The sequence below is a fragment of the Coregonus clupeaformis genome, unplaced genomic scaffold (genome assembly GCF_020615455.1).
Source record: "Coregonus clupeaformis isolate EN_2021a unplaced genomic scaffold, ASM2061545v1 scaf2876, whole genome shotgun sequence".
Lineage (NCBI taxonomy): Eukaryota > Metazoa > Chordata > Actinopteri > Salmoniformes > Salmonidae > Coregonus > Coregonus clupeaformis.
In genome coordinates this window covers 51,582-62,046 of record NW_025536330.1, presented here as the reverse complement: position 1 = coordinate 62,046, position 10,465 = coordinate 51,582, and the positions used below count along the sequence as shown (strand labels likewise).

At 44.2% G+C, this 10,465-nt stretch overlaps 1 protein-coding gene across 3 annotated transcripts in view; it reads right to left on the bottom strand.

Annotated features, from left to right (window-relative positions):
• Positions 1 to 4,921: 4,921 nt before the first annotated feature.
• LOC121532593 (inactive rhomboid protein 2-like) overlaps positions 4,922 to 10,465 on the bottom strand; it is a gene marked incomplete at its 3' end in the record, with an annotated part of 31,336 nt that continues 25,792 nt past the window's right edge. For 2 of the 3 annotated variants that reach the window (XM_045219897.1, XM_045219898.1), the window contains 10 exon segments: positions 4,922 to 5,075; positions 5,972 to 6,072; positions 6,177 to 6,347; positions 6,595 to 6,658; positions 6,820 to 6,905; positions 7,148 to 7,309; positions 8,274 to 8,348; positions 8,525 to 8,636; positions 8,871 to 9,083; positions 9,356 to 9,456. In XM_045219897.1, the coding sequence (XP_045075832.1) occupies positions 4,922 to 5,075; positions 5,972 to 6,072; positions 6,177 to 6,347; positions 6,595 to 6,658; positions 6,820 to 6,905; positions 7,148 to 7,309; positions 8,274 to 8,348; positions 8,525 to 8,636; positions 8,871 to 9,083; positions 9,356 to 9,456 (1,239 nt within the window). 3 annotated transcript variants of the gene reach the window in all.

The following is a 10,465-nucleotide window of genomic DNA, read 5'->3' as shown; positions in this document are numbered from 1 at the left end:
AAGAAGCCACTGCTCCAAAACCGCCATAAAAAAGCCAACTACGGTTTGCAACTGCACATGGGGACAAAGATTGTACTTTTTGGAGAAATGTCCTCTGGTCTGATGAAACAAAAATAGAACTGTTTGGCCATAATGACAATCTTCATGTTTGGAGGAAAAAGGGGAATGCTTGCAAGCCGAAGAACACCATCCCAACCGTGAAGCATGGGGGTGGCAGCATCATGCTCTGGGGGTGCTTTGCTGCAGGAGGGTCTTGTGCACTTCACAAAATAGATGGCTTCATGAGGAAGGAAAATTATGTGGATATATTGAAGCAACATCTCAAGACATCAGTCAGGAAGTTAAAGCTTGGTCGCAAATGGGTCTTCCAAATGGACAATGACCCCAAGCATACTTCCAAAGTTGTGGCAAAATGGCTTAAGGACAACAAAGTCAAGGTATTGGAGTGGCCATCACAAAGCCCTGACCTCAATCCTATAGAAAATGTGTGGGCAGAACTGAAAAAGCGTGTGCGATCAAGGAGGCCTACAAACCTGACTCAGTTACACAAGCTCTGTCAGGAGGAATGGGCCAAAATTCTTATTATTATTCTTATTGTGGGAAGGTTGTGGAAGGCTACCCGAAACGTTTGACCCAAGTTAAACAATTGAAAGGCAATGCTACCAAATACTAATTGAGTGTATGTACATTTCTGACCCACTGGGAATGTGATGAAATAAATAAAAGCTCAAATAAATCACTCTACTATTATTCTGACATTTCACATTCTTAAAATAAAGTGGTGATCCTAACTGACCTAAAACAGGGAATTTGTACTAGGATTAAATGTCAGGGATTGTGAAAAACTGAGTTTAAATGTATTTGGCTAAGGTGTATGTAAACTTCAGACTTCAACTGTACATCAGTCCCAAACCGTACCTTGGTTACCTTTTTGAGTCAAAGGCAGCTGAGCTCCACCTTGCGCCTGTGGATGAAAACAATGTACGAAAGCGGTGTGTAGCCTTCACCATCTCCCTCACTAATGAGTTGAGGGTGAGACTGCCGGACAACATCGAAGCATTGCAGTACATGTCAGTTTTCAATGTGGAGGAAACTCTAAAGCACAATAAGAGCCCTGGAGAAATAGAACAAATAGCCAAGCTCCTTTGCTACTCCCCTGCAGAGATAGACAAGATTGTCCAGCAATGGCGTGCCATCCATCTTAGTAAATGGAATGAGACAAAAACACACTGGGCTTCTGGAGTGAGATTTGGAAGTTCAGGGATGCAGCTGATATCAAACCCGTTTCAAGAACTTGCCATGGCTGCTGTGTCTGTGTTGTCCCTTGCCACACTCGAATACTGAAGTCGAGAGAGTATTCAGCCAGATGAGTGTGGTAAAAAGCAAACTTAGAAATCGGATGTCCTTGCAGACCCTTAACTCCATCCTGTACATTCGATATGGACTGAAGCTGTCTGGTGAGGCTTGCTATGAGCACCAGCTGCCTGATAATGTTTTGCAGCTTTTTGGCACATCAGCTGCTTACTCATTTAAGTCAGCTCCCTCAGTTGCTGAACCTGCCATAGAGAGCCTTGACCAAAATGATGATGACCCACTTTTTCTGTGAGCCAGCACAGCCTGGGGGGTCTGGGGGAAAAAAACAATTAACCTGAATTAGGGCCAGACTAGTTACCATAATTTTCTCACATTGCCATTGACAGTTTTTTCTATTGTCTCTTTTTGGTTAAAAATGTTCATGTTTTACTGTGACTTGTTGTAGGCTCCTAAGTGGACCATAAGGTTAAAAACCAAACTTAAGAAAACTAAACTAAAAAAATACATATATTTAAAAAAAATAAAGAACTAGGTAACTCCGCCAGAGTGTTCTTTTGGGTCACTTTTGCCGGTCCCAAGCCCGGATAAAGGAGGTTGGTTGGAATTGTGACATAAAAAAAAAAACAAGAATCGACAGAAGAAAGTTCATTTGTAGTTCGAAACATATTTAGGGTGTTTTTTTACTCACTTTTTGTCTCTCCCATAACGTTATTCCTCTCTCCTACAGCGTCCATCACAATTACATGCACATGGCCAATTATGCAAATTAGGTGATGACATCATTTAGCGACTTCTAGCGACTTTTAGGACAGCCAATAGCTACTTTCCTTACTGAGGAGTTGGCAACACTCATTACAAGTGACTTGAACCCGAAGCGACATCTGTGTGATTTATTTCTATCAGGTATGAATGCAATTTCTAATGTTTTTGTTCATGTCAGACTGTTACTGTGGGTTATTTGGTCAGCAGCAACGATGTTTAAAACAGTAAAATGTGTTATTTGTAAGGTTAGGCCACTTCGAAATTAGCCGTTTTGCTAGCTAGCTTTCTAGAAGGCTGCTCACTTGCACGAGGTGACTTCGTGATCAGAGCGTGCCTGAGAGAGACCGCGCCCACAGCTCCTGTGTGTGTGGGTGAATGGGAGCAATGGAAAACTTTAGGGAAATGTGAATGTTGTTGTAATCTAAAGCACTAAATACTAATTAATACAAGGTTATACATGTTTTTGTTATTAGGATGAGTTTGCATACTGATAGGAATTAATACATACAGTATGTAATAAATATAGGAACAGTATATACAAGGATAATTCATGGTGATAATAAATAGTGGGATATGTGATGCATTTAAAAAAGGTTAAAAGGTTTGTCATTGCATTTCATAGTGTCAATTTAAAGAGGGACAATAACGGAATAATTGAGCCATTGTAATGTATAAATGAGACAATACTGGTTTATTGAACAATTGTAACAGCTATGTAATTGAAGATAATATATTTTGTACCTATGTAAATGGTTGATGATTTTATATGAAAAGACTCATTACAAGTGACTTGAAGCCGAAGCTACATCTCTGTGTGATTTATTTATAGATTTCCCCCTTTCAGGGGTATAACAAACATTTCGTTTCCAACATCATGAAGACCTCAAACGAATCCTTACTTGTGATGTGTTTAACCACAGTGGATAGAGAGTGGTCCGGCCACAGCTTCGGGGTCTTGTTTACTACACCAATGGGATAATCCCCTCTTACTGAAACGGGGCACTAACTGGCTTGAGATGAGGAGTCGTGCTTCGCCTTACGTCTCTGGGGCTATTCCTGTTGCGTGAAAGCCTGCGTCCTGCTGGTGCAGCAGCGGTGACATTTCTGAGTGCTACCTCACAGTAACTTCACACTAGAACCGTGACAGACGTATGTAGCGCCAAATCATGTCAAAGACACAGCTGCAGCCACATACCTGCATACTTTTATAATAGAGCTGGTAGTCTGGTGAAATGAAAAAACAGATTTTCTAGAAATAGGTACTCCTCAGGAGTACTAAACTCTGATCCATAATCTGTATGTAGAAGCACTGGAAGACCAGACCATTTATTTGTTCAACAATTTAACAGACCAGGAATCTGGATTAGCGTAGCAGTGCCCTTTGTTAACACACACAATATAATTAGAGTGTAGCAAGCAAGAAAGAGGCTGCGTCTTACAGAGGTCAATTGGGAGAGGTTAGTTTGCACCAATTAGGTAATCCACACCAGCTCTCTCCTCCCACTTCGGCAATGCCCACGTCACAAACAACGCATCCTGTCCAAGATACTGAGCCTTGTCCTCAAGCACAAAACTGTAGAGCACGCTCTTCTTTCCAGTAACATTTGCACTCTTCATTTCTCCAAATCAAATTGTAATCAATGAAGTTTAGCATGGGTGGGCTATTACAGTCTGGTCATACAGAAAGGGGGCTTAACACCAGAAGAAATAGAACAAGGGGAAAACATTCAAGTCACTTGTCCACTCTTCCTATGCTAAATGGACAGCAATAGCCTAATGGAACGTAACTTTTCCTGATAAAGCTATGAGAGGAGATTACAAGGGAACAGCGTCTCCTGTCCAAAGGCGCTCTGAAATCACTTCCTGTGCCCTTCACATTTAGCCTACTGCTGACTCCGCAACCTGGACTGAGTGTCCCTGCCTCTCTCGCTCTCTCCTTAACACACAGGCACAATTAAGCCAGCTGCCTCACCTCAGAGGGGATTGGACTAACTTCCCATTAGCACATCACACACTGCAGAAGAAAAGGGGTTGGTTGGATTAGATCATGTCCAGATAACACAACAAGCACCAGTGTCTCCCGGTCAGGGAGAGGAACACAGAAAGCTGGACATTACTTCTGTAGGGAGGATAGGGCTACAATGTGAATGACAAAACGTGTAAGAGTGTGTGTGTTTGTGTGTGCGACCACACTTGAGAGATTCAGACATGGTCTGAGACAGAAAGAATGGGTCAACTGACTGGGTCAACACTAATTTGTGACAAAACATGAACTTGAAACCCAGTTTTGTGTGTTGCACAAAGGAATGCAAATGTATGGAATGCATGGACCTTTACAGTTTACATGGAGTGAATTGAAACTAATTTTCACCACTAGGGGGATCCTGGCACACCACATCTGGTTACAGCAGCTAAGGCCCTACTTCTCAGGCTGTAAGAACGTCTCATTGACAGTGCCAACCCTAGCAATTCAGCCAGTTCGCACAATTGCAATACGTTTCTACCAATGCTTTGCGCATACAAATGAATAGAGGATCTCTATGGCTTTCTCAAGCCATGTGTAATGGTGATATGGAGGCAGGGCAGAGGCAGTTAAGTCCTTACCGTTTACCCTCCAGACAGGGTCACGTCCAGTCCAGTAATCTCCCTATCCAAAGCTCCTCCAGTAACCGAGCTAAGCTCAGCGGCTGCCAAGGGTATAGCTGAGATGTTAACGCTCTTTCTCTCACCAGCTTTCCTATAAAACACCTGACCAGCTCAATGGAGATCAGCAGTGGCAGTTGTGTGAGCTGAAAAGGTGTGTGAGTGTGTACATGCTCTCCTATGTGTGAGCCTGTGTGTGTACCTCAGCTCTGTAGGGGAGGAAGAGGGCGCTGGCCAGGTTGCCGGTGATGCCAGAGAGGACGTAGATGATGGAAATGCGGACCCAGCCAGCCAGCTTCTCCAGGTCTCTCATGATGGTCATCTGGAACACTACGGACACCAGGCAGTGGAGGAGGCTTCATAGGGAAAGGGAAGAGGCCAGTCAGAGGACAACGCATGGAAATGTACACACATACTGTAGGCTTATGTTATATTAACCTGTGCACACACACAAACAAACCTGAACACCAGCACGTGCTGTAATCTCCTCACTAAGTACCCATATCTTAATCATGTGGGGGAACCCTCAACACAGTATTTTCTGTTAAGGCCATACTTAGGGACTGTGGGATACAATAGGATATCCCTGAGTTTTCACTGACCATGTAAACTGACAAGGAACAATCAGAGCCGTGTAATAGGCTACAACTAGGGTTAAACAAAGTATTAAAGAACCAGTTTAGTCTAAAACGTGATTTTCCTGTGTTTTATATACATTTCCACACTATGAGTTTGGAATAATACTGTGACATTTTGAAAATGACGATAAGGCCCTATTAGTGTAAGCACTGCTTGAAAAGACTGCCTGAAATTTCAGCCTGTTTTGGTGGGATAGAGTTTTGGAATGTCTGGTGACATCACCAGGCGGTAAATGAGTTAATAGACCAATAAGAAAGAGAGTTCCAAAGCACTCTGCCAATAACAGAACATTTTCAGTTTTCCCCTCCCCACTCAGACCACTCCCAGACAGTACAAATCACAGTAAGGTACTTAATTGTTACCAAGAAATTATTTGATATTGAGATCAAAACGGCTGCATTGGACCTTTAACAGAGTATAACAGAGATGTTCCTGGCCAGGTCAAGTGGTCAGCAAAAACCCATGACTCTACCTATGGTGTTTGGATTGGCACTAAGTATTGATGTGACTACAGTGAGATGACCTGGGGTCTACATACTCATACTGTAAAGCACTTTAGGCTAAAAACAAGATAATGTATAAAAAGTACTATAGAAATACAGTGTATGATTACCCTGCGTGTAGGAACAAGGAGAGCCACAGCCTGTAGACCTGGTCAGGGACGTCAGGGTTGAGGAAGGGCAGGAGGCCACACACATCATCCAGACAGTGGACCTGTTAACAAAGAGAGACCACAGGATCAGATAGGGAGTTGGCTGTCATTCAACGAACCCTGTAAACAACATCCATATAGGACAGACGGACACACACCCACCTACCTGGGAGCAGAGGGTGGCCTCCTCGTGGAAGTAACCGTGCATGAAGGAGCAGTACTCTCTCGTTGTGATCTCACACCGGCCCTTAGTTTCAATGCAGCAGGGTCGTCCCTTGATGTTACAGTCCATGTGTCTGTAGCCTGTCAGGTTCGTCTTGCGGGGGGAGGTGCAGATCTGGGATCAGATGGAGGGAGGGTGAGAAGAAGCTAGTGTTGGTTTCCACTGATCCAAGACCTGAGGTTATGATGGTTCTGTAACCCCTCATCCACTGCTGTATTTTAATACCAGGGGCTTATACTGTACAGTGGGGTACAACATTCTGAATGTATACATGTCATGTATAATGATGTCTGGTCACACAATACATATTAGCAGGGCTGTCAGATGAAGCATAACATTGGAAGATCCTCCTGTCACTCACCGGCCAATGTGTGATGTCATCGGGCCAGATGTGAGGCTCTGCGGAGGCAGGCTCTTCACAGGTCCTGTTTCCAGCATGCATCAGGAAAACAGATAGCAGGAAGACACTTTATGATACCCTCAAGTTACAGTTTTACCTTAACAGGTCAGCACTCCAGTGTGAGTGTGTCTGTGTGTGTGTGTTAGCACTGTATTCAGTATAGTAGAACAGTATCAAAGACAGTACCTGGGGTCCTGGTGACACACAGAGCCTGATGACCTCAGAATATCCACATCTTCATCCTTCCATTTCATGAAGGTGGCCAATGACTCCTACACACAGACCAGAATAAACACAGCCAGACAAAAAAGTTGATAATCTTGTTTCAAGTTTACAACCAGTAATCTCTAGGTGGCAGGAGAGCGTGTGTGAGTGTGACACACAGAGAGAGAGAGCATAAGTGGGAGTACAATGGGGGGTTGTGTGTGTGTGCACGTGCATTGGTCTACTACAGTATTTGTGTGGGCCTACAATAATACATATGCATGTACTGCGCACGTGTGTGTTTGCGTACCGAGCAGTCGTTGTTGAGGGTCTGGACACAGCCTGAGTTGTCGTTCTGTACACAGCAGCCTGACTCTCTCTCCTGGTCCTTGGCTTTCTGGATGAGACTGACTATCTGGCTGTCCTTGCGGATACACGGGGAGAACTTGGCCCCAAGGTGGATTAGGTCCTCCTGAGAGGGGGGATAGAACACAGGAATACATTCTTAATCTGGCAACCAGACACATATTTGATCTAGCAACCAAAAATAGTTCACCTAACCTCGGAATCCAATAAAGTTAACCTAACCGGGCAACTCAGAACCAGGGCCAAAAAAAAGTGTTAGGCTTACTGGCCTAGCCTTTGTTTTAGCTGGCCGTTAGACCTCTTTTCTGTACTGTAAGTAGTCAAGAGATCATATTTTGATAGTCAACCATGCAAAGGTAGTAGCTAAAGCATCACAGTACAGAACAGACAAAGACACAGTTAGCCACCAAAACCACAGCTCCAGTTATTTGAGTTATAGCCACCCACTAGACTAGTCGTGTGGGACCCTTTACTCTGTTCATATTGTGGCCTATGTGGGATGCTGTGGTGGAGCCATCGTCTTACTTTATTAGAAACCACCCACTTTTTCACTTGACACCCTACATAGAACAAACTGTAACATGGGTTACTGACTGTCAGCCCACCACATTCTCTGAAATGAACATTCTGTATCACTGTCGAAGTGGATCTGAACCTGACAAGCGTGAAGTTTCTCAAGGCAAAGTGAAGTCAGTAAGTGTGAACGAGTCAGTAAGTACTTTAGTACAGTCAGTAAGTACTTTAGTACAGTCAGTAAGTACTTTAGTACAGTCAGTAAGTACTTTAGTACAGTCAGTAAGTACTTTAGTACAGTCAGTAAGTACTTTAGTACAGTCAGTAGGCACACTAGTAAGTACACTACAGTAAGTGAGTAAATAACTAGTTAATAAGTACTAGTGAGTGAGTCCAGAACCTCTTTAGCGTGTCCTGTTGAAGGCTAAGTTCGCCTCCCACCTAGCACCTACCAACACCACTGCAGATGTAGACCATCAAAACTAAAAGACCCCAAATGTAAGACTGAAAAGACATACAGCATGTATGACATGTGAGATAGAAGAGCAGTGACTCACAGAGCCAGGGCCGATCCAGAAGTTCTCCTGCTGGATGAACTTGACACTCTCATAGACGCCCTTGTTCTTCAACACCTATGGAGGGAGACCAAGAAAACACAGTCAGGAGAAACAGCTCAATAGATCACTAAGGTAGCCATTGTGGATCAAAAGAGCTATGCCAGAAGCCATCACAGAAACCATTGGATCACAGAAGCCATTTTGGATCCAATTAGGCGGTGCAGTTGCCTAGGCCCTATGGGACTCCTCACCAGTTCAGAGGTAGAGTGTTGGGCGAACCCCACAGGGGCAAAGCCATAGGTAGCACAGGCCAGGATGGTGATGACCACGTGGACAAAGGTGATCCAGTAGGTGAAGTACGGTCTGAGGGAGACGACACAGCAGGGTTGTTTTACTTATTTGGATTGGATCTTTTGAAAATGTACACAACGATATCACCGCAGGGCGAAAATCACATGTATGAAATAAAGTTTCCTTTGTGGTTCTCACAGATGAATGAATGCCCACTAAATGTGTACTAGGTGTGGATTGTGTGTGTGTGTGTGTGTGTGTTTGTCTGTACGTGTTCTTATGCATGCGTTTCCCTTCCCGCCTCACCTGTGGCTGCTGAAGTCGTCCAGCTGTTTCTGCACCTGGCTGCTGATGCTGTGGCGGTAGTGGCGGTTGAGCCACTTGCCCACCACGCCCATGCCGAACTGCCGCTTGGGCTTGTCAAAGGCAAAGTGCTTGACCTGGGAGGCGATACGACGGCCCCGCTGCTGTGGCCCGGCCTTCTCAATATGCACGGTGGGGGTTTTAGACAAATCCCTACTGGGGGGGGGGGAGAGAGACAGAGACACACAGAGGCAGAGAGAGAGAGAGACACACAGCGAGAGAGAGACACAGACAGAGAAAGACACACAGGGAGAGAGAGACACAAACAGACAGAGAGAGACACACAGGGAGAGAGACACAGAGAGAGACACACAGAGAGAGAGACAGAGACACAGAGAGAGAGACACAGAGAGAGAGAAAGCCAACGAGACTTTATCAATCTACGTCTTTTAATCGCTCTCCCCATCCCTCTAATGTAGGCTACTTACAGGCTCTGGTAGGGCTCATGGTGGTCTCCGTAGGAAGCCGACATAGGGGGAGACTCGAACACATCATCAGCCATGGAGTACAACTCCTCATGGGCATCCACCTGAAATAGAGAGTTGACGTGGGGAGTATGTTATTGAGAGGCCCACAGAAAACAAATCTCTTCTCAACTTTCTAATGTAGAAAATGCCATCCACCATTCTGCACTCATCATTCCATCTACAATCCTCCCCTACACACCATCATCCCCCTCTACCTGTCCATATATATATATATATATATATATATATATATATATATATATATATATATATATAACACACACAGTGGGGGAAAAAAGTATTTAGTCAGCCACCAATTGTGCAAGTTCTCCCACTTAAAAAGATGAGAGAGGCCTGTAATTTTTCATCATAGGTACACGTCTAACTATGGACAGACAAAATGAGAAAAGAAAATCCAGAAAATCACATTGTAGGATTTTTTATTAATTTATTTGCAAATTATGGTGGAAAATAAGTATCTGGTCAATAACAAAAGTTTCTCAATACTTTGTTATATACCCTTTGTTGGCAATGACACAGGTCAAACGTTTCTGTAAGTCTTCACAAGGTTTTCACACACTGTTGCTGGTATTTTGGCCCATTCCTCCATGCAGATCTCCCTCTAGAGCAGTGATGTTTTGGGGCTGTCGCTGGGCAACACAGACTTTCAACTCCCTCCAAAGATTTTCTATGGGGATGAGATCTGGAGACTGGCTAGGCCACTCCAGGACCTTGAAATGCTTCTTACGAAGCCACTCCTTCGTTGCCGGCGGTGTGTTTGGGATCATTGTCATGCTGAAAGACCCAGCCACGTTTCATCTTCAATGCCTTTGCTGATGGGAAGGAGGTTTTCACTCAAAATCTCCGATACATGGCCCAATTCATTCTTTCCTTTACACGGATCAGTCGTCCTGGTCCCTTTTCAGAAAAAACCGCCCCAAAGCATGATGTTTCCCACCCCCATGCTTCACAGTAGGTATGGTGTTCTTTGGATGCAACTCAGCATTCTTTGTCCCTCCAAACACGACGAGTTGAGTTTTTACCAAAAGTTCTATTTTGGTTTCATCTGAC